Genomic DNA, 27,533 nt, shown 5'->3' with positions numbered 1-27,533 from the left:
GGGTCGAGGTGGTGGCGCACATTACCCGGATTACGCACCTTGTGATCCAACTGGAGCCGATTCACTGTTTGCTGGCGCTAGTGCCAAAACCCAGGAAGAGGGGTCTGTCCTACAAACTACTGCAACTCCTGTTGGTTCTAGCGAGAAGGCGGGTGGCCATTACTTGGATGGGGCAGAGGGCGCCTGAACTCTCCAGTTGGTTACGGGACGCTAGGGAATGGGCCTTAGCGGAGGAGTCACATATGCAGAGCACGCGAAGGGATGGGAAGCTCCAGGATGACTTAATCGCTTGGAGGGCTATGTGTATCGAGGGGATGGAGGAGGTTGACTCTGACGCTACCAGCGCGGAGCTGTTTTCCTCCGCTTCCTCGGAGTCTGATGTTGGTGGGGAGGGTTCTGGGGTGTAGTGTCTTGAGGTGATGTAGCAGTACCCTGAGTCATGCCGATCTTCCTTGTTGCGTACACTTGTTTATCACTGTGATTACCATCGACCACGTTCTATTATGAGGTTCGCTCTGTAGTGGGCCCTTGCCTATATCTCCTTATGTGATTGCATCAATGCCACGAATGCCGTTCATGGGGTTCTTGTTCTTGTTCTGTTTTTTGTTTGGACTGGTGGAGCGTCATCTAAGAGAATTGGCGAAGAAGTTGATATTGACCAGGGGATTCTGGGAGCACGAGAGCAAATCCCTTTCATTGTTTCACAGGTGTCGTGAGTTGCCGCCCTGCCTCCGGGATGTGGGCCGTATCTGGCTGTGTACCTCCTTTTGGATCTGACCTTCCTGGTCCGTTTGTGTTCGCTGCCTTGTTGCCTGTATGATTTGTGCCTCTTTATTTTACTCGCCACCAAGAAATAAAAATAAAGTTTAAAAAAAAAAAAAAAAGAAAACAACTTGTTCGACCCCTCCCAATCAGACTTTTGGCCTAATCACAGCACAGAGACCGCCCTGATCGCAGCATCGGATGACATCAGACGTCTCCTTGACCTAGGCCGATCAGCCGCCCTCATCCTCCTCGACCTCTAGGCAGCCTTCAACACCGTCTCCAACCACAATCTCATCACCAGACTCCATCACTTAGGCATCCAGGGCAGGCACTTGACTGGATCTCCTCCTTCCTCTCTGGCCAAACACAGAGGATCCACCTACCACCCATCTCTTCCCCACCCAAAGACATCATATGTGGCATCCCCCAGGGCTTCTCCCTTAGCCCCACCCTCTTCAAAACCTACATGGCACCTGTGGCGAACATCACCCATGGACTTAACCCCTTCGCCACGGGGCTAATTCCCCCGTGACGTGGGGGGAAGGGGGCCGCATGCGGCACCGCGGTGCTTGTGACAGCTCGGCTCGTCGTGCAGCATGGTGGCGCTGTGCTCAAGAAGAGCTGAGCTAGTCATGACCACGCCCGTTTAATGGAACGCCCAGCACAGCTGGTGAATTATTCCCTGCGAGTGCGTTGCACTGCAGTTATGACGAGCTCAGCTCGTCATGAGCACAGCTCCACTGTGCCTCATGATGAGCTGAGCTCGTCTTGAGCGCCGAAGGTGTTAACATCATCTCCTATGCCAACGACACAAAGCTTGTCCTATCCCTCACACAAGATGCAGATATCACAAGAATAAACTGCCAAACCACCATGACTGATATTGCCACCTGCATGAGGACCAACTGCCTGAAACTCAACTCGGACAAGATTGAGGTCACCATCTTCAGCAACAAGCTATCCCCCTGGGATGATACCTAGTAACCCCCCCGCTCTCTGCCACGGATCCACCCCTACTGTCCACACTCACAACCTCAGAATCATCCTGGACACCACCCAACTCACCATGAATCAACAGATCAACGTCGTCTCCTCTGTCTGCTTCCACACCCTCCGCATGCTCATCAAGATCTTCTGATGGATCCCCATCTCACCCTAGAAGATAGTCACCAAAGCCGTCATGTCCAGCGATATTGACTACAGCAACGCACTCTACACCGGACCCATCAAATAGCTCCTGAATCGACTCTAAATCATCCAGAACTCGGAGCCTAGACTCATCCTCGACCTTCCCAGAAGAGCCAGCATCACCCCATATCCCAGGGCCCTCCACTGACTCCCAGTCTAGAAGAGATTCCTCTTCAAACTCCTCACGCACGCCTACAAAGCCCTCCACAAAACTGGAACCTCCTACATAAAAACCGCAAGACATAAACATGGTCGACCACAAAGCTCCGATCCTTCACCCTCGCCTTGGCCCATCTCCCCTGCATCCGTCGCAGCTTCTGAGGAGGTCGTTCCTTCTCCTATCTCGGCACAAAGTCCTGAAACGACCTTCCCCTCCACATGCACACCTCCCCATCTCTGAAGGACTTCAGAAAACAGCTCAAGACCTGGCTTTTCGACCACCGCGTCTCGGACCGATGTTTGCACAACCATCCAGCCCCTGGAGACCACCCCCAAGGTGCCAAGCTGCACTCTACAAGACCCACTGAAGGACGGGCCTCATGCCGATCGGCTTGTGGAGCAGTCTATCACTCTTAGAGCCTCTCTTAGAAATCAAATCTGGGATAGGGCAGTCAAAAACAGAAGGGCCCAGCAGATTGTGTACTTTGAAAATAGCAAAGAAATGGGGCAAACCCTTTCCTTCATGGTATGAGATCAATTTAGCCTTAATACTATTCAGCAGATCAGGGATGAGAAAGGGGGTTCTTTCGGCTGATCCTGCTGTAATTTCTGTGGTCTTCCGTTGGTTTTACCAGGACCTTTATAGAAAATACTGTTATTTCTCTACAGAGGACATTTTTCGTTTTATTGGGCAACAGTTCGATCAGCAGGCGACTTCTACCCAGCGGTCCAAATTAGAAGCATCCATGTATGTAGAACCATTTATTCAATCTCTTAATTGGTCGGAAGAGATACTCTCTCTTAGATTGCACAGCTATGAAGTTGAAATATTGGCATACGTGGATGGCGTTGCCATATTGACCCTGGCCCCATCAGTGACCTATGTATGTTGTTGCAGCGGCTGAATCTTTTGGAGAAGTCACCGATTACAAGTTAAATTCTGATAATGCTCAGGTTTTATCCATTGTTGCTCCCCTTAGTCAGGATGAGAGGTGGGTACTGTCATTGGTGTATCTTGGGGTCAAATTAACTATTAACATTCTGGAGATTCTGGAAAATAATTATGGGAAGCTGTACCAACATTCCGTTGAAGTTTTTCTTAAATTGAATTGTTTTCATTTGGGTCTCATAGGCCACTGCAGTCTTATCAAGTTGGTTATCCTCCCTCTGTATCTTTTCAGGTGTATTCCACTTTTCTCCTGTTGATTTTTTTTTACTAAAGTGGAGGTATTATGGCGGATGTTTAGCTGGGTCTATCACAAGCCCTGCTGTAAGATCCAGTTTTTACAATAGCCTAAGGAAGATAGTGTAACGGGTTTCAACACACTGGGTGGTCCTGGCTGTTATTGATGCTGTCAATGAAGTTAGGATGCACTAGGTTGGTCAGGCTATTTCTGATGGCTATTAATGGTTTAAAACTGGATAGTTAGTATAGTGCTTCTCATTGCTCAACAGGTGACAATTTGTGATAGTTAGCTCTCAGTATGGACTTCATTACTTATTTTTACTGGCGAGAAAGTGTCACTCATTGTGTCACACATTGGGCAGTAGAATGTCACTCCTAAGCATACATGCCAACCCTCCTGATTCAGGCGGGAGACTTCCGATTTCAAGGCTAGTCTCTCACCTCCCGATTCCTGCATGCAGAAACACTATTTGGATTGCTGAATCAAGATCAGCTGGAAACAAGGCAAAAGTGAAATATTGTTGCCTGTCATGCAGTCTCCTATCCCTCTCCAAGAATTACCTCTGAGATGAAAGGTTAACACTTTGTCCTTAATTCTTGGAGGGGGAAATTAGAGCCTGTGACACGCCTCTACATTTTATTTTTGACAGCTTTACATATAGTGCATACAAAAACAGAATTTAGCCCTCTGTTTTTTGTATGTGCTGTGTGATTATACCACCAAGAATGAAATCCTGGTTGTCTTTTGCCATACACGCCAATAGATCCGACTCAGGCAGATTGCCTCTGCTTCAATATAAGTCAATGGGCAAAAAACATTCTCCCGATTATTATTTTTTAATCCTCCTTGCCTGCTCTAAAATGTTGGCATGTATGCAAAAGTACACTAAAACTATAGAGATGTCACACATAAGCAATCTAAAAAATGGGAAGCTATGGCCAGTGACTAATTTTATTCAAGTGAATGTCTGTCCAGTATTTTTTCAACAGACTGTCAGTACACCAGCAATATGGCCGCCAGAAATTGGGATAACGATCTGGTCCTTCTTCGATGTCGGCGGTGTCCTTAGTTTCCCTTCCGCAGAACGTCATAGTCCGTCGCCGAGTTGCAGCGCGGAGCCTGGAGCTCCCCATCCTTGTGTGCACCCACCCAGCTGGGGCGAGAGCTGAGGTCCACCGGCAGGACCGTCGCACTCGTTGCCTGGTGAGTGATCCACTGCTTCCTGTTCACGGGTAGTAGATAGCAGGCACTCTCCTGGCTGCCCCCTGCTCCGTTCTGTGTCTGAGCTGCCCCTTTCCAGCGTGTTGCTTTACATTAATTTTACAGCAGGGGACATGAGGGGAATCATCGGGCCCGCTGCATTTATGGGCCCCGGTGTTTTAAATCCTGCGCCTCGAGTTCATAGAGGGACCCTCTAATCAAGAGTCTATAGGTGATCGCGCCGCACCCCAGGGTATGTTTGGGTATTCCCAGCTGTCAGCGTTTGAGGGTCTCGCACTCTTTTGGACAGATTGAGATACGAATTTCAGTGTCAGTGTGTTCATGGATAAAAGCAGCGTTTAAGGTTCTTTCCCCAGGGACTTTTTTGACACGAATGTGTGAAAGATGGTGGCTTTTAAACGTGCTGGGCCAGTAATACTGATTTCGATTGATCTATATATCAACAAGCTATTGGTGAAGTTTCAAATAAATCCAACCAATTTTTTAAAAAAAAGTTGGGAAGTGGCGCCTCATTTCAGCGCATTGACCTCGAAACATTGGTCAGAACGGATTTAAGTTTGGCATTTGTGACACTGGTACTGGGCAGTGTACTGGAAGGAATGCTACGGGTATGTTTGGACACTGTGCCGCTAACGATGTTTAATCTAGATGGGATTTAAGGTCTATTCTAAAGGGTGGGTTGATTTAGATAGAGCTAGTAACTCAGTTAGTTAGAAAGTGAGTGTTTACAGGGAATCATTTTTGGTTCAGCACCTTATTGAAAAGTAGCATCTTGCATATTTTGCTTCTGCTTAGTGTGCATCTTTTTCGTTACTTTATAGCATTTCTATGTGAATGGACTCCGTAGAGAATTTGCCAATGGGTAGGACCCAGGAATCAGTTATTCTTTAATTAATGTATTTCATGCTACTTTCATATGTTACTTGAGGTATAATAATGATTGTAAAACATCAATATTAGCTACAAGACGACATGTTTTTGAAATTCTCTAACGCAGAAAATAAAAAGCTGTAACCGGTCCACTCTCGGATTTCCCCCTTCAACACTGCACCGCTCATCCATGTAGATTAAAAAGAATAGGTATTAGGAATAATTACTGTGTACCAAAAGGCTGCTGCGTTCTGTATACAATCCACATTTTCACTCGGCTAGTTGTTACTAATTCCTGACAGTGCATTCATATGTGAACAGTGTTAAGATTGTGGCCCTATAGACTTTGGATCTCAGTCGATTTCTTCCCTTTTATGATGCACCTGAGTGGAACCCTCACTGCATATAGACTAGGTGCATCACGCTTCTCAATAGAAGTTCATTGTGCACCCAAGAAATCTAGTTTGCTTATTGTTTTTTTTTTTTTATTAATATGAATAGCTTTTCTAGAGAAGAGTTGGCGCAAGATGGATGGTTGCCATATAATAGGCTCAAGTTTAATAAATTCATTCCAGAATAAAATGCTGTTCTGGATACCACACTGTAGTGCCACTACCATTTGTTGATTTGTAAAATCACTTCTATTTTAAGTTAACATCTTTTTGCTTTCCTCATATTATGACTGTAAACAACATTACAAAAGATTGATTTGTGTGTTACAGATTGCTTATTACCAATGGCATAAACTCTTTCTATACATGGCAACGTAATAAACCTTTTATTGCATTAATGGCACTCGGGGTTTAAGTGGGATGAAAAAACTGGGGGGTCTCCCAAAGAGGCGTGGCCGATGTAATTAAGGGCGTGGCTTAAAAACAGTAGCTACAAAGCTTAGCATAGTGTGTCGCCCGACTTGTATTTTGCTGTTTCTGTCATCGCATCCAGATATTTGATACAACAAGTAACATTACACCTACGACAAGCCAGGACTTCTGGTTTTGTCAATGGTTGTTAGTTGCATAAGATAAATAAGCAGCAACTACGGCTTGTTGTATATAATATTGAAAAAGCTTCCACTTAAAGCCCTGGTGACACCACGATAATGTTGCTGCTCCTGAGTTTCAAAAAGAGAAGAGAAATCCAGAGATAAAATGACTCTCTTTAAAGGATTTCCCTTCCCCTACAGCGCTCGCCTTGCATGATGTCATGCCGTAACTTCTCCACTAGTGAGAAGGGAGCAGTGTCAGCAGCGCACAACGATGAGCCTGCTGTCACTGCAGTCCGGAAAAAAACGGACCGCCTGTGCCAGGGCACAAAACAGAGACCGATAGAGACCCATTTCGAGGCCCCTTAAAAACAAGCTTTGGCATAGCCAATAGGTCACACTTTTGGGAACTTATAAGCATTATTACAATATCCTTGGTGCAACAACACCAACTGTTGCATGGCTAAACACTTTTAAGGTCCCAAAGGTGAGACCTATTGGCTATGCCAATGCTTGTAGGCAGGGAGAGGTGACGGCTTTACATGTTTGCCCTGTTCAGGTAGGCACTAGGTTGTCTCTCTTCAGGGTGTAGATACCTTATGAAGCAGGGAGTGGGACAAGGATGACACAGCACCTGATGAGCTACAGTAAAGCGCCATTTTCATGGATGATCTTAAGAAACTTAAACACATATTACCAGGTTTCTTTTTAGGCAGCAAGGAAGATATTTGTGGATTGCATCTCCTAAATTAAAAAAACAAAAAAAATGTTTTGCCATTTGCAGGCAGATATCGAGAGCGGGCACAAACGAATACTGCCAAATGCCGCATGTATTCTCCCACACAGCAGCTCCTGCCGCCTACATGCGCGAGGTTGGCTTATTAAGAATTTGCTGAGACAGCACCTCACAAGTGCTTGAAGCTGCTTAAGGGTGACACTGGCTGTTCACCTTCTTCTGCCTGCGTCTGGAAGATACTGCAGGTGTAGCGGAGAATGGGCTCACACGTGCTGCCTGCGACATGCAACACGCCTGTCACATGTCAGAGAGCCTGAAACAACACTCATGTGATCCCAATGTCTGGTGTCAGATGTTCAGCTACTTCTGCTCACTCCGCTGTGAACTTTGGTTTTTGCATTTCCCATTAGATATGAAGGAGTACATCAGAACGATTACACATATCAGAATGCCAGCTAATGCAAATTAAAAATCCTGGAGCGTGGAACAAACGTGACGCGTTTTGCAATGGAGACTTTGAGAGCACGATCGGATCCAGGGTAGGATTAAATAATTGTTTCTTAGGGAGACCAAAAATTTTTAAACATAGTTATGCTACCAATATTCCCTTATTTGGCGTAAGATATCTCCCACTGTAAATAGAGAAACAGTAGAAAGATGAAAAGTCAAGGATTCAAGCATGCAATATTTGAGTTGCACACAGATGTCAGCCGCAGCTGCTCAACCCACTCTGATGTCTCATTCCATTTACGACAGTGTCTATCCACAGGAGTAAAGGGTCTGTGAAACCCAGAGGTGGGGATGCCCGGGTGTATTACCATGAGAAATGTTACATGTGGAAAGTGCATGTCATATAACACGTTCTAATACGGAAATCTGTTGTTGCCTCCAGCTTTTTGGCCAATTCATCTTTTCAAGCATGCTGTTCTTAAAACAATAGTTTTCTTCTGAGTGTGGTCAAGGTTTTGAAAAAGCCGAAAAATGTCACATCTTGCTTTAAAATAAAATGAGGTCTGGTTTATGCCTGATCAATCTTTAAGTACCACAGGGCAGTAAAGCACTCACGAAATAAGAATCTAAAATACAAACTAAACTGAGTATCTTCTTGTCGAGGTCAGGATAAGCAGGGCCCCCGTCCATCCCAAAGTATAAATAAAGATTACTGTAATAAAACTTATGCTGGTACTAAGAGGCAAAGTTAAGATACAGCTGACGTGGGCAGAGTTAAAAAGGCAAAACTTTCACAGACGTGTACACCTGAAGGTTTAATTTGTGTGCTGTTAAATTCAGCATTATATATGTTTCACAAAATGTATTTGGATATAAGAAGAGCTGTAGGAGACACATAGCATTTGTCATTCATTGTTTGTGACTGGAGGTGTGTTAGCTCATGAACAACGTGCGGGCGCCAACGGGAGTTGTGCGCACGAAAGATTAACAACAGAACATTGGAGAGGCGGAGCGAGGCGCTTGTGCACGTAACTGCAAGTTGGTGGCCGGCGGGTAGCACTTTGAAAAGCCCCTTACTAAAGTCAAGCAAGCAGCGCATGAGCTGCTCTAGGCTCGACCTAAAAACTGCCAGTGCTCAGACCCGGTGAGACCCGGCCCACTTAAAACCCTGGTTACACTCAAACTGAGGCCATCCCCATGTATAATTTGTTGTTTCAAACAGTAGTCATCTGAATCAAAACTGCATTTGTTAAACACTTGTTACTAAGATATTATTCATAAGTCCTACTGGTCTTGTTGTTTAAGCACCCATTTGTTTCTGTATGCTTCATGAGCAATCACTTGTTTTTCACTTTAAACTCTCTGAATGGCCATTCGTCAGCCTATCCATTCGAAAGTACACCTTTAATATGACATGATAGCCAGAAAAGGTCCTCGGCCAGTGCTTCATATAGTGGTCAGTATTGTGTTCTGTTAATGGATGTGCCTGAAGTTAGAACTACATTTGAGGCCTTTCTTACCTCCAGGCTTCAAAAACTGCAAATTGTGTCAAGTGGAGCAGTGCAGTACCAAGGACTGATACAGCACAGTGCTCTTACTGATACAACTGGTGAACAGCTTCTTCTGTGTTGACGGTTCCAGGTCTTCTCTCAATCCATTGTTCCTTGAATATGATTGCCATTGTAGACTAAATTAGACATTAACTAAGTGTAAGGAAGCGGTGTTTAAGGAGATCCAGAAATTACCCTTTCTGTAGTCTTGTATATCTCTGCAAGCCTACAATATGTCTCAGTGAGCTTTATCCTCATTACTGACACCTACTGTGATCTTAAGTCATGTGTTTGAATCCTGGCAAAGCCAACTCAACAGCCCAGCCTTTCAATGTTGGTAAATTTAATATGTTTTAAATTGGGTAACAACACACAACATTTTTTTTTATAATGGCTGGATTGCATTTGGTACAATACTTGAAAAAACAAATTATTATGCATGTTGGTGTAAAACTCGTGTTAAAGAGCAGCAGCGAGCCTGCACATAGCATAAGGCATGCTTTGAAGTTGTGTACACATGATGCAAATGAAATTTGTGTGCCCAGTTCCATAGAGGAGGGTTGGTGTGAAATGGATAGGCCGTGTCTGTTCAGGTTGAGAAGAGATGTCTTAATTTATTTTCAGAATTAGATGAGTGCTAGTGTTAGATCAGACCAGTTCTGATGCAGAATATCCTGCCAAATCCTTGATGCACAGCTAGCAGAAGCCTAGTCTCCGGGACATTTCTTGTGTACTCTTATTTGCTTTCAACCTGGCTGTACTGTGGCTAATCGTATTGCATTGCCCCCTACCCACCTCCCTCGCAGCCCCTGGAAATTCTCATTTTAAGTTGGGTATGCACTCTTTGTCAGTGTTTTTGTAGGTATTGTAGGATATCTTGGAAATACGAGTGTAGAAGTGCAGCCAGTGTAGGTCTGTTAGGATGGATGCAGTATGTACAATAGTGTTTTTAGGTATCGCGACCTATTTAGCGGAGCGAGAATTCAAGTGCTCGAAATCCTCGTCAAACCAAGGGCTTCTAGCGCTGCGGTTTTCATTAAGTTCACGTGAATCACGTGAGCAAACAAGCACGCGCATTCACGGCCGCACAGCACATCAAAGGGCTTCTCCCAGCGTGCGCTGTGCGGCTTCTCCTCCCCTAATTATTCATGGCAGGCCGGCCGTACTTTCAGTTTCCCGGCCGCTCTGCATTATCAGGTACGTGTGGTTTTTTACTTTGTTTCCTAATTATTCATGGCCGGCCGCAGGCCGGCCATACTTTCACTTTCCATCAGGTACGTGTTGTTTCACTTTGTCTCCGTGCGTGCGTCTCCCTCGTGGTTTTCCCCCACCACTCCTCACAGTCCCCGATTCGTCTTTTTTAACTTTGTTTCCTAATTATTCATGGCCGGCCGCAGGCCGGCCGTACTTTCACTTTCCATCAGGTACGTGTTGTTTCACTTTGTCTCCGTGCGTGCGTCTCCCTCGTGGTTTTCCCCCACCACACCTCACAGTCCCCGATTCGTCTTTCCTTTGCCATTTACTGTCTCCTCTCCCCTCCGCCGCCATTCCATGTGTCTCCGTCTCCCTCGTGGTTTTCCCCCACCACTCCTCACAGTCCCTGATTCGTCTTTCCTTTGCCATTTACTGTCTCCTCTCCCCTCCCATTTGCCGCCATTCCATGTGTCTCCTTTTCACTTCACTGTCTGACACAGCCATCCTCGCGCCGTCCCGTGCCTTCACTTTCTGCCTCTCTTACTCTCCCTACTTTATTATGCCTCGCCCCACCCCTCGATCTCTTTCATTAACCATCTGTCCCCCCTACTCCGCCCTCATCCTTTCACTCAGTCATTCTATTCTTACCCCTCCTTCATTCACCACTACCTCACCCTTCTGTTATTTTCTTTCCTACTCTCGCCTCTATCAGTTCCGTGTTTGTAAATATCTCTACCCACCTCAGTTACCTCTCGCTGCCTTCCCCTCTGCGTCCTCCTCGTCCCTACATCTTCCAACTGCCCTCTCTTTCTGTCTCTCCACCCCACCCCGTTCTCTTCTCTTCTCTCCGTCACCCTCTCCCCTCCTTCGCCCTCTCTTACACTGCCTGTGTGTCACTGTCTCACCCACACCACGCTTATTTCTCTGCCTTTTTCGTCCCTCTTCTCAACACAAACCGAAAGTGCCTCCCAGCAGAGCACACAGGCTTCCCAGCACTTTAAGGCAAGGATGGCATTTTGAAAGTAGCAAGAACGTGTCTCGCAACCACCCCACCCCCTCGAAACACCCAGAAAAGAAGCGTTAATCTGCATTTCGCAAACAACGCCTTACAGGATTGGATGGTGCATTCCTTTTGTTTTTTGGTAGATCATTTACAAGACGTTTTGTTTCTTACTTTCTACCCGCCTGTGTTCTACTCTGTCTGTCCTGCGTAATTGTTTTCCCTGTGTTTCTGAATTGACGGGCAGTATTTTTTTAATGAAAGTCCGTGGACATGTCAACATGCCCAAAAAACATACATCACCCTAAATGTGTTCTCTTCCCTCCCCCTCTTTAGTCTGCTCTGCTACACCGCACTCTTACCTCTAATCGAATGTAAACTTTTTGACAAGGAAAAGGGAAGAGCAGGTGACCCTAAACCGAGCTCGCCCCCTCAATAACCTTTTAATAAGTGGCCATCTCTGAATCTACATTGAGTTGCCAAACACTTAAAATGTAAACTTTTTTTTGAAAAGCGCAGCCATGCAAGTTAGAAATAAAAAAACAAAATGTTTGATTTTTCAACTTCCAACCTGGTGAATAGAACTAGCTATTTACTAAGGGGAGGACAACTGAAATGTAAACAACCTTTCTTAAAGCAGTAAAAAAATAAATGTAATTTGATGATAATTGACATCTTTCCGCTTAAGCTAGCTCACGAACTATGATTCTGTCTCTCTACTGTCTTGGAGAGAATCAAATGAGAATCATAACTGAATTTTTAGGTAGCCTCAACCGTGTGGGATGGCGTGTTGTAGGTTTGTAAGGAGACAAATGCACTGTCTGATTAGGGGAGGAGTGCATATATTATTACAGGGGACTGAGTGTTTCTTGCACAAATGACAAGTAACGCCCCAAGTAAAAAGAGAGAAAACAAGCACTGGCGTTGCCAATAGGTTTCGCATTTGGAAAGTTGGAGCTATTGGTTTTGTAAATGACATTTTATATTTATATATCGTTATTGGCATTGTAAATAACAATGCTATTAATTTATATATTTTCAGTGCCAAAACATATTAAAAATATAATTGTCATTTACAATACCAATAGCCCACACTTTCCTAATGCGAGACCTATTGGCAACGCCAGTGCTTGTTTTGTTTATTTTTGTGGAAGTGAAATCAAGACTGCCGTTGAGCTGTGCGTTGCTACAGTTCATATGGCAGAGGACCAAAACTTTGACCGTTTTAAAAAAATGTGTTTGTGTGGATATGTGGTTTGTATTTACAAAAGATTGCGAGCTGACATCAAGTTGTGGTTTCCTGATGGCATGAGTTTTTAATGAGAGGTCGGAATTGATGATGACGCTGAGTTACCTTAGGCTTGTGATGAGTGGTGGAGTCACTTCATCAACTTTCGTGTTTGGAAGACCATCTTTAAAGTTCTTCTGGAGCTCTTTGAGATGATGGTGAATTACCAACCGTTTTTGATCTACAAACTGCAAGCACTCCCATCACTGTAAACCTCCAGAAACTTTTACTTTATGTTGTCAAGCAGCGAACCTTCAAGGTGCTTATGGGTATTCCACCTTGAAACTGGTGAAGAAATGAGCTATTTCTACTTCAGTTCTTAGCCTGGTTCTCTACCATCTTTAACCACGGGACAGGGATTTGCAGTTCTTACAATCTTCCATATATCTGCTTGGTCTCACAAAAAAACCTTTACTGGTGTTTTTCTCCGCCCCCCCCCAATGTTCCACCGGCCTGTAAATGTAATCGGGGGAAATGCATATAATCCTAAAGCTCTTTTCCTATGTACTAAATGCACTTAGAGGATTCTTAATAGTGTTTCAGAATCACTAAATGTGTTTAGAACCGGGTACCAATTTGGTGTTTGGGAGGGGCATATTGTATGCATCCCTTCCAAATACGGAATCGTTATGCCATGCATCAATGTTTACGACTGAAATTTAGTTGCAAGATGTTATTTTACTGATGCCACAAGAGAGGTCACCATTCCTGTGATGGCAGGGAATTTTAGTGAGTTGCAATTTGCAAACTACCTTATTAATATTCATGAAGTGTGAATCTTGTCGCACTACGATTACAAAATTTTGGGCGAACTGACCTATTAGTACATAGGTCTTTTTTGCAAAATACCACACTGGTCACAAAAATACTGGTCGTAAATTGAGACCAGTTCTTTGCAACTAGGGTGTTCAGTACATCTAGCCCTAAATGTAATTCTTCTTCATTTATCTGTGAAGTTGTTAGGATATTCTAGCAGCATCAGAGGAGTGAAATGAGGGTTCTTTTGTTGAGCCTCTGTTGTAGCTTGCATGAGCATTTAAGACCTAGCTCGATGTACGTGGTGTGAAGGTTGAGTCTAGATCTAGTATAACACAATTGTTTAAGTTTTAATATGGATTAGATATTCAGTAAGTGCTGTTACGTATTTAAAACAACTTAAATATATATGCACAGGAAATCTCACAGTGCAATAAACAAAGCATTAAAAAATGAATATAAAGGAGCAACAGGCGGTACGCAATTGAATCTCAGCACTGTGACGTTCATAATTATGATGACAATCAACAAAGATTGTAATCCTCTCATAGAATGCGAAGACAGATGTTACCCTAGAGGTGGAGATCTGACTGACTTTTCTGCTAAAAACTGATTACCTTCGTGAATGTGAACTGTTGAAGATTAGTTTTTTAATCACAAAATTATTCTCCCAGTGTGTGGTCTGAGACTCCCTTTCATAGGAAACATACACATTTCAAACAATGGCTGTAAATCTATAACACACATGATATAATTGATGCATCTGGAGGAAAATCTCAACTTGATATTAACACATTAATACAAAGTTTCTCAGTGTTCAGAGTTGAAAAATAACTGTAAAAGCTGAAAGTAGGACTTGTAGAGTACCTTCAACGTTGGATATCTAAAGGTACTATCAACACCGAACCTGTGACTTTATTTATAGAAAATACTGATATTGCCAGCGCAGGAGTAGACCCTCGGGGGAATTCATGTGTGAGCTCACAACAGCAAAGCACACCCTCAAGGATATCTTAGTACCGTTGCACAGCACAGCAAACTAGAGCCAGAGGCCATCATGACTTGGCTCTCCTGAGCATGTTGGACTTTGCAAGTGATTCAGCTTCTTTTTAAGATGGTGCAGGTCTGGGAGGGGAAGTAATGGAGTTCAATTAGAATGCAGGTGATGTGATTGTATTTCTTCAGTTCCATGATGAGACATACTGCAGGATGTAAAATACCTTTAAGGGATGTCATTGTGGAGTCTGGGAAGCCAGGCACACAAAGGATTTCAAAATGGGGTTGGAGGTTTAAAGGGCACTGTAGGTAAGAAATGGGCGGGGTGCCATGCAAGCCCGACCACCCTGGACTCCCCTGGTAGTCTAGTTTACAGAATTGTCTGGGTTTATTAGGTTTCCATGGCTGTCTGCCTAGTCCAGGCTTAAAATCCACAGCTACAGACATTGCAAGCCACACAAGTGGTGTGAACACAGAATAGTAGAACATTTGTTATCACCAACTGTATTTTTTTTCAGCATTTTTGACATCCAAATCTAAGCAAGTGTGTAGGAAAAAAGACATTTTGCAAAATGCCATGTGCATCACTTGATAGTATGGGCGATTCCAAATTCAGAGATGAAAAAACTAAACTCAGGATCTTGTGCATATTTCAGAAATAAGTGTTTTCTTCATACCCATTTTTTATTAATGATATTTTACTATATGAATTGCTGTATGGGCGATATACAATAAAAAATCATTACAAGTAGGAAAACTGGAATTATGCGGCAGGGGAACACCAAATTATGCAGCAGGGATAACAAATATGTGTTAAGAAAAGGCAGATTGTGCAGCATAATGCGGAACATTTTGTGATGGTATTACTTCATTCTTTTATAATTGTTACATGTTCACACTAACCAAAGGATTCACCTCAGTACCAGTGTTACACCCAATACAGCGATAAGCAACTGAAAGGTGACCAGTCGACCTTTGCGAAAGGCCTTTCACTGCATAGCAAGACATGCTGCTGCATTTTTTTTTACCTTTTTGATCCTTTTGAGCTAGAAACTATTCTTTGGATGAAATCTGGAAATTATGCAGAAACAATGGATTAGAAGGCAAAGGCAACAAATCTATAAATATGTGGAAAACGCCATGCTGTAGAATCGTAAAATTCCAGTGGCCCTGATTATAAACTGCAGCTCAGTCGTTTGCTCTTCTGGGTATCAAACGTTTTAAAGAACCTACAAACCCTAAAAATCCTAGCAACCAGTGGGGTCTATCGGACATAACGGTGTATTGCTTCTGTAAATTGTCCAACATGACATAAAAATACAGATGAAAAAGTTGTCACCAATGGCTATTATGTCCTACTTATTTTCATTTTTTGTTTTTATTTTGTCTATTCGTCTCTTTGGGAAAACCAGGAGGGGTCTTCACAAATGATCCTTTGTAGAATTCAGAATTTTATGTACCTTTCAGAAATGTATAGCTTTCAGGGATGAGCCATTCCACCACAGACTGAAAGTACGCTGAACCAATAAAAAAACAGGAAAAATGCAAAACGAATGCCACATTAGGCACATCCCCACGTCTAGTTGTGGGGATCCCCTGGGAGTCCCTAAAGTCAGGTGCAGATCCTCATCACTTCTGGCACATCGGTGAGTTGGGGCGAAGTACTTCTACCTGGGCCCGCTCATCTGTCTGTCCTGTTGGTTCCTCCCGGTCACGCCGTCTCCCTACCGCATACCTGGCGTGTTGGGTAGGATGGGTAGCCAGGGAACGAGCATGTTAACTTGTTAATTTGTGTTGTGGGCGGAGTTACAGGGCGATCCGGAAGCTGAATGGTACATAGGGGGTACCCTCTTCAGGAGCACAATAGGGCTGCAGATGCCATACAACCCCAGGAGTCTTTACGGCAGGACCCTAGAGGAAAACGACAGCGCCCCACTAGTCCTTCGGGCGGTTGTAAGCCTGAGCAACCAGGGGCTTGCCTGGACACGCTCTGCCCCTAAAAAGGTGTGAGTAAAGGGATGGACTAGTGGTCCACGGTATTTAAGGGGGAGAATGCCCACAAAATGATAGCACCGATTGGGTTGGCCACGGTGCAGATGGCTCATCATGCGGGCAGGGCAGCTTGGGTTAGTCACCGCTGCCAGGCCTTGCAAAGTCTTTGACTAGCACACCTCTTATCTTGCAGACAAGCTTGCCATCTCTGGTGGTTCTTGGCACACCTGTAGACAATCAATCAATCAGAGTACTTGTAAAGCGCGCTACTTACCCGTGAGGGTCTCCAGGCGCTGAGGGGAGGGGGTGCCGCTACTGCTCGAAGAGCCAGGTCTTGAGGAGTCTTCTGAAGGCGAGTAGGTCTTGGGTCTGCCTTAGGTTGGTAGGAAGGGTGTTCCAGGTCTTGGCGGCGAGGTAGGAGAAGGATCTGCTGCCGGAGGTTGTTCGTTGGATGCGGGGAACAGCGGCGAGGCTGGCGGAGCGGAGCTGGCGGTTGGGGGTGTAGAAGCTGAGTCTGCTGTTCAGGTATGCTGGTCCGGCGTTGTGGAGTGCTTTGTGTGCGTGGGTGAGGAGCTTGAAGGTGATCCTCTTGTCGACGGGGAGCCAGTGTAGGTCTCTCAGGTGGGGGGTGATGTGGCTGCGGCGGGGGACGTTGACGATCAGTCGGGCGGAGGCGTTTTGGATGCGTTGTAGTCGTCGTAGGTGTTTGGCTGGGATTCGTGTGTTGCCGTAGTTCAGTCTGCTGCTGACAAGGGCCTGTGTCACCGTTCTTCTTGTTTCGGTCGGGATCCACTTGTAGATCTTGCAGAGCATACGGAGGGTGTTGTAGCAGAAGGAGGAGACGGCATTGACCTGTTTAGACATGGAGATGGAGAGGGAGGAGTCGAGGATGAATCCTAGTTTGCGTGCATGGTCGGTGGGTGTCGGTGCTGTTCCCAGTGTGGTCGGCCACCAGGAGTCGTCCCAGGCTGAGGGAGTGGGACAGAGGATGAGTACCTCCGTCTTGTCTGAGTTCAGCTTCAGACAGCTGTTCCTCATCCAGTCGGCGACTGCATTCATTCCCTCGTGGAGGTTGGTTTTGGCGGTCCTTGGTGAGGGAGAGGATGAACTGGGTGTCATCAGCGTAGGAGATGACAGTGAGATCGTGTTGGCGGGCCACTTGTGCGAGGGGGGCCATGTAGATGTTGAACAGCGTCGGGCCTCGGATCGGAAGGGCGGGAGGGCAGACGCTCTGGGTACTGCCGGAGAGGAAGGACGTGGTCCAGTCAAGGGCCATCTCTTGGATTCCGGCTTCTAGGAGGCGTGTCTTTAGAGTGCGATGGCAGACCGTGTCGAAGGCGGCCGACAGGTCAAGGAAGATGAGGGCTGATGTTTCGCCGTTGTCTAGTTGGCGCCTAATGTCGTCTGTGGCGGCGATGAGAGCTGTCTCTGTGCTGTGGTTTCGTCTGAACCCGGACTGGGACGGGGTCCATGATGTTGTTGTCTTCCAGGTGACGTGCCAGTTGAATGTTGACGATTTTCTGGATGACCTTCGCCGGGAACGGGAGCAGGAAGATAGGCCGGAAGTTCTTGAGGTCCTTGGGGTCCGCCTTGGGCTTCTTGAGGAGGGCGTTGATTTCGGCGTGTTTCCAGCTTTCCTGGAATGTCGCTGTTTCGAAGGAGATGTTGATGACCTTCCGTAGTTGGGGTGCGATGGCAGCATCTGCTTTGTTGAATACGTGGTGTGGGCACGGGTCTGACGGAGATCCTGAGTGGATGGAGTTCATGACCTTTTGTGTCTCGTTGACGTTTGACCAGGAGGTCAGGCGGTTGGTGCTGGTGGTGTAGACAGGATATCACCCTACTGCAGACACAGAAGTGTAAACAAGAGAAACTAAAGCAGCTGTCCTTCATTATGTATCCAGGATCAGAAATGACATCACCATATCCATCAGGACTTTTCCAATTTAGTAAAGAGTATCTCTTGACTCTGTCTTTGACCCTCTACAGCACTGCACTGCATATTGGCTAAGTTTGCTTTATGGAAATACTACCCACATACAGTTTGTAACAAATCCACAAGGACCAGTTCTCACACACTCCACACCACTGTTTGGATGCAAGCTGATACGCAGATGCTTAGTTATACTAGTCAGTTTTTAATTAGTTTGATACTTTAATCTTTCACCTTCAAGCTGGTTAAGAAACCAGAAATCTAAGCAGATAAAGGTTTTTGAAGTATTTTGATGGAACATTCTAATAAATTGTAAGAGCCTCTAAAATTAAATTACCATAGTAGATCTAGTACAGCTTAAAGCTCACAAAGATATTTATGTAAATATAAAAATAATTAACATGTAAAGGCCCAGTAGGGCTAACTTTTATCCCCCATTAACGGGCAACGTATATTTGTTTTTCTAATTACCTGTGTAATGGCATTACATCACAGACTTGCATGTTTTGTTGAATGCTTAGTGCAATATTTAGGTGGCCGTAAATCGTTGTATTGACTCAACGAATAGCAGTATAATGGGCTGCATCGACACATTAGGAAAAACAAAACTCCACAAATTAGACTGCCCAAACATAATCACAGCATTATGTACTAGCAATGCCAAACAACTAAACGCTTCTCAGATGGTTGTCCGCAGTTAGGATCCTTGTTTCTCCTGTAGGAGAAAACAGGGGGCGGGATTGTTAAAGGAGAAACAATAACGCATAAGTTCGAGCTAGAGGTTGTCAAGGCACCATATATATCTCCCTCTACTCTACCGCCTCCCTTGAGTAGGGTTCTCTGTATGTGTCATTCACAAGATCATTTCTGGGCCAAACTGCCATTGATGGACCAAATCCTCACCTAATTTTGAAATTGTCATCATTAGCCTGACTCTGAATGTAAAACCTCCTAAAAAAGCTCTGGTTGGTTCCGCCTGTTTGAACATACACTGGATCACCAGTGTATCACAGAGGAAGTTACTGAAAATATTATTCCATGTGTCAATCTCATTTATAATATCCATCAGGTGCCACCCCCCTCTCCCCCCCCCCACACACACACACTCTCAAAATCGCAAAATCTTGGCGGAATTAGCTTGTCCCATGTGCCTGGAGTCATGTCCTGAAACATCATGCTGCAGTCTCCGAGCATCTTTTGGTTAATGAGTCAATTTAGAGCTGGTCTCTGTGTTCGGCAGTTTTGACTGCTACCATAACTGTTTCACTGGGGCCACTGTCTGCCTTTTGAAGTTGTGGTGGAAATCTGTATGCTCACCTGATGAGCACCCTAGTAGCTTAAGCATGCAACCAACTCTCTCCTTATAATTCCCTCCACTCCAAAACCATTTGTCCTCTAGGGAATCTGGTTGTATTTTTTATCTAGGGACTTCTAGCACACTGAGTTACCCCTGTTGAGGTTGTCGAAATTCTCCAGACATTCAACCAGTTTCAGTAGGCAGTCATGCGTACACTGTTTGAAGGTGGATGCTTCTTTGAGACGAGTTTGGTCACTTCTTCTAATCCCTCCAACGCTTGCACTCTGCCCTGTTGTTTTTATTTCAACTGCCGTCCTCAAACTTATCTTGATCTTTTCTACAATATGTGCAGCCAACTAAATTGAACTAGTCTTCTTCCTTAAATTAACAAGTAATGTGTTAAATTCGAATATCAGTGACTTTCACCTACAGTCTTGGCTGTTCTGCTCACCTGAGTTCACTGTGGCCTGTTTATGGACTAGATCCGCAAGAAGTGAAGATGTTTCTGCCTTTCTAATACTCAGCCGGTGCATAAGAAGAATCCTGATCAACCAAGCCTCTACTCCGCATCATAACTGAGACAATGACACCAACTCCCCACTCACTGTGAGGCCCTGGGATACCTGCCACTGCACCATTTCAATGTGCTTCCTAAACGCAGGATGCTCCTCTGCAATCCTCCTGCCACAAAGAAAGAGAAAAATTGCACTCCTGACACTCTAGGGCTCAGTCTAGGAGAGGGGGCTGGGGATGTGGGGGGGGGGTAGATATCTCCTTATTCACTATGTGGACCTCACAGTAGGCCTGCCAAGAAGCCAGGGCAGCCACAGGACGGTCAAATAATGCATATCTGATCTAAAACTGTCTCGGTCTGCAGGATATTCCTTGAAAGAGTGAGACACACTGGGGACCAGGGGATCGAGAACAAACTCCAAGACCACATACAGAGTTTTAAAATCATTGCGAAGCAAACATTGTAATTTTGTCAAAAAATTGAAGGTTAATTGAGTGGTAATGGTGAAGGTTGCTGCAGGATTCTACTTAAATTCTAATTAAAATATTGTTTATTAATTTGCTATAAAGTATAGCTTATTTGTTTTTTAAGTTGTTAATTGAATGTTCAAAGTAAAATCAAATTCTATCTTACACTCCTGGAGAGCTATTTTGTTTCATTTTGCTCCCCAACACCACATGCAAGGTGGAGGCAGTTCTTAAGAGCATTTGATTGTGAGCTGTAGGCACCAATGTTGCCATGAAACAAGTTGCAAATGTGTCCTCCTTTTGGGATGGTGTCCAAAGCATTGAATTGTGGGCACCGGCAGGATTCCAACATGTATTGTTAGACTTGGAGTGCCCCTCTTACCAGCTCACCAGTTCCGCAGCAACTGATTATTTATTTTATTTATAGAGTTTTATATAGGGCGAACGTGACTATCTTGGAGCGCTTTACAATAAAAGAATATAGATGAATGAGGTGGTATACACACAATCAAATTTGCCAATGTGTAAAAATAGAAATATTTTGTATATACATAACAAACATAGAGGCCCGAAGTTCTCCAGGACGTTGTACACTAGACAGTTACTGAACGATAGGAAATTGTGCTATTAGACAAACATATTATAACTTTTAACTATTAAAAGTAGATATATAAAAAGTATAGATGATCAAGCGGATCCACAGCCAACTAAGCAATAAGCTGCAAACAGATATAGAGCAACAAAGGCTGTGATAAAAAGTCATACCCTCAGAGACAACCAGAGATAAGAGTGCTAATAACAACTGCCTTCCTAATGTCCCCACAGCGGGTGTGGTGTTCAATTGTTAGACGCTTCTCCAGTTCTTATTTAGCTGATAAGTAACAATGGACCAGATGTACGAAGATTGCAAACTGGGACCAGTATTTCTGCACCAGTAACTATTTTTTTTTTTTTTTTTTTTGAGTTCAAAATCAAGTTTATTAAAGAAGAGCATGGTAATAATACAAATCCGGAACAATACTAATAAGGGAGCAATGGTGGAGAAATAATAATAAGGAGGGAGTAGGGGGGAGGGGAAATAAAAAACTTACAATGATGGAGTAATAAAAAGGAGAGCAATGCAATTCAACATAATCAATACAACCACAAAATATAGAAGTGAATCATAATTAGGAATGCACAAAAAATGAAGGGCAGAATAAATAAGTAATGTAATAGAATGCAAATACGGCTATGCAGAAACATAGAATGGTTGAATAGAAAGAAATGTGAAGGGCATCAAGGAGGTTTAGGGACTTCCTGCTGCGCAGGTCGAGGGCGAAAAGAACGTAGTGCACATTTATCTAAAAACAATGTAATAGGAAGCCATAAGTCAGCACGTTTAGTTGCCAACTGTGGAGGAAAAACAAAAGCAGTATCGAGTCTGTGGTTGTGACATACATTATACCACCAAGCTTTAAAATTAATACTGGATGTAGACTTCCAATTGATCGTGATCTGTTGAAAGGCAACCGTAATAATAAATCAACAATTCGAACATTAAGGTCATTACGATCCCAACAAGGAGACAGGCTACCCAGAAAAACATGAGCATTTGAAAACGGAATATTAGTGGAAAAAATGACATTAATTTGTGCCCAAACTTGCAACCAGAAGGCATGAACATTCTTGCAAAGGAACAACATGTGAAACAGGGTAGCATGTGGGGAAGTACATGACCAACAAGTATCGGGTGTGTTAGGGAAACGTTTGTGAAGGGTGGAAGGAGTGTGTAATAAACGGTTATAAATGAAGAATAGGGATTGCGTTAAGGAAGCAGCCCTGGAGGATTTACGAATCTTTAACCAGATCCTATCCCAAAGGGGAATCGGCCAGGAGAGGGAAAGATCAGTCTCCCACTGCTCCTCAACTTTGCTTTTAAGTCTGGGAATAGGGTGTACATGAAGCTGTTTATAAAGAACAGAAGCCTTTGGAAGGGTGAGTAAAGTGGAATGAAGGTGTGCGATAGGGTCTGGAGTAAGTGTAGGAGGAGGAGAGGCAGGAAGTGTAACATACACGTCCATGACTGACGCCTTAAGGAGAAGATACTGGGGAAGATTTTTAAATAACTGACCTGTGTAAGAATAGCTTGGTTCATACAAATCAAAATTGTGGCAACCTCAAGACTATTATATGAGGCAAATCGGAAATTGCTACTCATTACGTATGGAGAACATCACAGGGATGGTGGCCTGCTAGGGTCAGCAGACCACCATGTCTGTGACTGTGTTTTATTAACCCCTTCGACGCTCATGACGAGCTCAGCTCGTCATGAGTTACGCCTGTCGTACGCTCTTGACGAGCTGAGCTCGTCATGAACCGCGGGATTTTTAAAAAAGTCAGCGCACAGCGGGAAAACGCGTAGCTCGCATGGGGTTAAAGCTATATATATATATTTTTATTTTTTATTTTCATGCAGTCAGTTTGCCCTACAGGAAATGAGACTGCGTGTTTTTTAGGAGTTGGCAACGGACCCCTTGGCAACCGCCTACTTACTTCTCAACAAACTCCTTTCTTTCTTTTTTCTTTTTTTACACATTCAAATAGGGGAGAGAGTCCCAAGAGGGCCTCTTGTGAATAAATTATCCACTTTTGAAGTGTCGGTTAAAAAAATTCAATGTTTTACGACTGGATTTCGTTTGTAAATCTGCGATACCGATCCTGTCTTTGGAAGGGACGCATCCAACACACGGCTTCCAGATAACTATTCCGAATCCATTCGGGATCCCATATTGGGAATCAGTAAAACTTTTTTTTATTCCAAATATGTGATTAGTACATAACAAAAAGCATTTTAACAGCTGCAGGTGACAGATTAGAGCGTTTTAAACTGTTAAAATGTTTTGTAAATCTGACCCAGCGTTCTTCGTTGGAATTCAAGAAGCTAAAATGACCTCAGAATTCGGAAACGGGCATGCAGTCACAGATTGGCAGAATACGCAGGGGCAGATTTACAAGCCCCATGCGCCGCCGGTGCACCCCGTTCCATGACGCACCGGTGGCCCAGCCTGCTAAGGGATATTTACAAACACAGGTAAAGTCACCCTGCGTGACTTAACCTGTGCTTGTAAATATTGCCCCTGTTCACGCAACACTTTGTGTGTTAGGTGCGGGACATGGGTGTTGCTGTGGGTGTTCCCACGCCACACCCATGTCCACTGATGCATTTCCAGATTTACGAGAAATCGTAAACCTGGAAATGCATCCGTTTGCTACGCCACCTTAGGGGGGGCGTAGCCAAGCGTAACGAGGAGAAATGTTTTAATTTCTCCTCGTTTTTTCCTCTTTCAATGCGTGCTGCATTCTACAGCACACATTGAAAGAGGAAAATGCCTGCAGTGATTGCTTTTGTGCAGGAAGGTGCCCCTTCATTCACAAAAACAATCTCCCCATGGCGCAGGCATCCTTGCACCATGGTGCAAGGGTGCCTGCACCGGCGCATAGCTGCTGTTTTTGCTCCAGCGCAGGGGAGATCACGCAATATCATTGTAGGTATGTCGCATTCCAGTGCTCTGAAAGTGCTGCAGCGTGGCGCAGCCAAAGGGCTTGCGGTGCCGCGCTGCGACACTTTCTTGTAGATCTGCCCCATAACATCTTATTTGTAATGCCTTTCTCTCCTAATTGGTAATGTGTAATGATGGACTTGTCATTAGCTCTGACCTGGCCACTCCTCCGTGTTCTTAGGCTTCCTGACCAGAAGCCGAGTTAGGACCAGGAATAATTCCTCCCTGTGCAACACTTTTACTGATGAAACAAACGTTTGTTGTCCATTTCTGCAGATTATAAAGAGAAATATTATCGCAAAATGCACCTTTTGGCTGATTTTCTCGAGGCATTGATAACATTTGTGGTGTGCAGCCTTTTCATTTACTTTGCTGACTTTTTGCATGCAGATGGTAACCAGTGGCTCCCCAGATAAAGTGATGATATGAAGTCATGAAAAGAACAGAACAGGAAAATGTGCATTTATGCAGTTGTTTCTTTTTTATTTCGTAAACCAGCAAATATGACGACTGCTGCCAGGCCTACGTTTGAACCAGCCCGTGGAGGACGGGGGAAGGGAGAAGGCGACCTCAGTCAGCTCTCGAAACAGTACTCCAGCCGAGATCTTCCATCTCATACTAAAATCAAATACAGGTATGGAGTTAGTCATTCCAAGTTCGCCTGCTTGAGCAAGACACGAATGTGATCTTTAGTTTACTTCAGGTAGCTATTTAACTTTCACAAAAAGATGGGCTAAGTTTTAACTGTGACGCTTGAAACGTCCAAATTCCATGTTGTCTTTCTAGCACAGGACTCCAAATTGCAGTACATTTTAGCTTGTTTTAGGACAACTTCCAGGTGCTTGAGATGAACTCCCGCCCAGATGTTTACAAGAAGACCGGAAGCACTGGTATTGATACAACTTCAGTCTGGAAAAGCTGCAGTCCTTATAGAATTGAACAGGGGGGAAGTCTATGGGCTAAAACACGTGTCCCGTGAATTGAAGCAAATTAGTGTCGTGGATGATGTTACTATATTCTTCCCGCGCAATGTGAGAACAGGTTTACTAAGAATCGTTAGTCTAGTTATGGTTATTTGTTTACCCACAACCGTTTGCAAGGTTTCATGTGGTAATACTGGGGCCATTAGTTTATTTTGGGATTAATCTCGTGAGCCTAATCTTGTCATTATTCTGTAATTAATTACGTGCTCCTATGTTTAATTTTGTTTTTTGCCTAAACATCGGAAATATATAATCGTCTTCAGGCGAAGTTTATTTACGTTTTCGCCTGTAGATGGCAGTCTTGAACCATTCTCAAGCATTTGTCTTTTCTTGTCCTGTTTTCATAGTTTTTCCTGTATTTTTCAATTTTCTGTATTTATTGTACTTATCGAGTTTTGTAAGTTGGCAATTCCCCCAGACTTTTCAAAGGAATTGGCCAAAGTTGGCTCTCGCCCAGTGCTCCAGCTTTCAGGGTTCCCCCTGATAGATACTGCTGTGTTCTCCATAGTCCTGCTCTGATGACATTGAATAATTTTAAACATAGATTGGTTTAAACACCATTTTCCTTTATTTTTAATAAGGGTGATGTGTGGGAGCCTGGTACAAACATTTTACAAAGAGGATGTGTTTGTTTTTCAACACGATGCAGCATCTATAAAAAAAAGTTCCTTTTCGATCAAAACAAGTCCTCATATATGCGAAACGGTGGTGGGTCGCAGAAATTATTTGCAATAATACCAGTGAGCTGCTGATATATTGCAATATTGAAAACGTGCATCACTATCCCTAATATTAGTTGGAAACACATTTAGAATTAGGACTAATGTGTCTGCAGAGTCAGTGACGAGGGCATGAAAAGGCTAAAATTGGATCATAAATTTTAAAGCAGTTCCGAACAGTGGCCTCCAAATAACGTTTGGTCCAGGGCCCCCAAAATCCTTAAGACGATCCCTTCCTTAACCCCCTCTCCCTTTTTAGCTAGGTCCTACTCTGTACCATAACATGATTCCCTAGTTATTTTTAAGTCTCCCCACCCCATTTTACATATACTGTCCCTTTTTTAGGGCTCGCGCCCTACGTTGCAGTGCGTAGCCCTGCTCAAGCAGGTGAGAGCCCTTTTGTTGGGGGTTTGAAAACGGACCCTGGAATCGCACACGCTCGTGCCTGTGCTTTTGCTTTTGGGTTCCACTATTGGGCTTTGTGTGCGTGTTTTTTTTAAACGGAGCACACAATAGGCCAAAGGTCGCCCATGACCTATTGTTGTCTGTTACGCCCACCAAAGCCCATATGTTTTCAGTTATCGTGTTCAGACACTGGCACGATAATTGAAAACATATGGCTCTCAGTGGCGCGCGCGCACCACTCGCGGGCGTGTGTTTTTTTTTTTTTGAGAGAGCAGAGTTGTGAGAGACGATTCAGGTTTGTTAGAAGCCAGATAGGCAAGAGCGGGCACAGGGTAAATACATACGCAAGCTGTGAGAAAGATATCAAACTGTATAAAAAGGGAAAAAAGAGCAAATATTGTTAGAATGCACAGAGTGGGGGGGTACAGAACAGTATGAGAAAAGTGTAAGCTTTAAAGGGACACAAAATGATGAGGACAGAGGGTGATTAATGGTGCACTGAATTCGAAACAGGACACCGAATGGGGAGTACACCAATGTAGGTTTCCCCAAGTCACAGGTGTTTTTTTTTGCAGAGTTTTATATAGCGCGAACTAGACCCGAACCGAATCAGGTATCAGAGCGCTTTACATATTTTCCAGTTACGTTACATGAGGACACACTTTCATTTTAGGCACGGGGAGATTAAGTGATTTGCCCACAATCACAGGAGGTTTTGGCGTCGTTACCGAGACTCGAACCCAGGTCCCCAGGTCGAGCGCCCTAGCCGTTAGGTGTTGAGTCAAGGCACCCTTAATCGCCTCTCCTGTTAATGCAGCGTACCTTAGAAAAATGTATCTATCTCTCTATATATATACAGAGAGACATATATATATATAATGAAGTGCAAAAATACTAAACTTATTGGTGATATTATAAATATATTTTAAGCTGGATTGCTCATTTACTAAACACAGATCATCATCCTAAGTGGATCGCATGCTGCACGACAATGACACTCAGATTACCAGCATACAGCTGCAATCTCAAACTCCAACTTAGTGCTCACTGAGGAAACTATGGCCTCTGAGCCTCCACCAGACCCTACCATCCACTAAAGCACACCCCTCGGCCCACTTCTCTACTCATGTGTTGCAACTCTATGGCCCTGCTGGTTTTCCAGACCTTGCTGCTCCATTCGAGCCTACTACAACCCAAACCCCACACTCAGCCCAACTGCCTTCTTTTATGCTCCAGCCCTTCCATCCCAACACATGCTTCTGCCAGTGCATTTAGACCCTATTAGCTATGCAATGCAATAGGTCTCGCACTACTGAAAGTTTGAGCTAGTGGCGTT

The 27,533-nt window shown here is 44.3% G+C and overlaps 1 protein-coding gene across 1 annotated transcript in view; it reads left to right on the top strand.

Annotated features, from left to right (window-relative positions):
* Nucleotides 1–4,363: 4,363 nt before the first annotated feature.
* Nucleotides 4,364–27,533, top strand: part of CWC15 (CWC15 spliceosome associated protein) — a 78,139-nt gene continuing 54,969 nt past the window's right edge. The window contains exons 1-2 of the mRNA XM_078656977.1: nt 4,364–4,502; nt 24,589–24,724. Of these exons, the coding sequence (XP_078513103.1) occupies nt 24,594–24,724 (131 nt within the window). The 5' untranslated portion in view covers nt 4,364–4,502; nt 24,589–24,593. The remainder of the gene's footprint in view (nt 4,503–24,588; nt 24,725–27,533) is intronic.

The sequence above is a fragment of the Lissotriton helveticus genome, chromosome 8, assembly GCF_964261635.1.
Source record: "Lissotriton helveticus chromosome 8, aLisHel1.1, whole genome shotgun sequence".
NCBI classification, from domain to species: domain Eukaryota; kingdom Metazoa; phylum Chordata; class Amphibia; order Caudata; family Salamandridae; genus Lissotriton; species Lissotriton helveticus.
The sequence above is the reverse complement of the archived record's forward strand: the minus strand, read 5'-3'. Positions and strand labels throughout refer to the sequence as shown.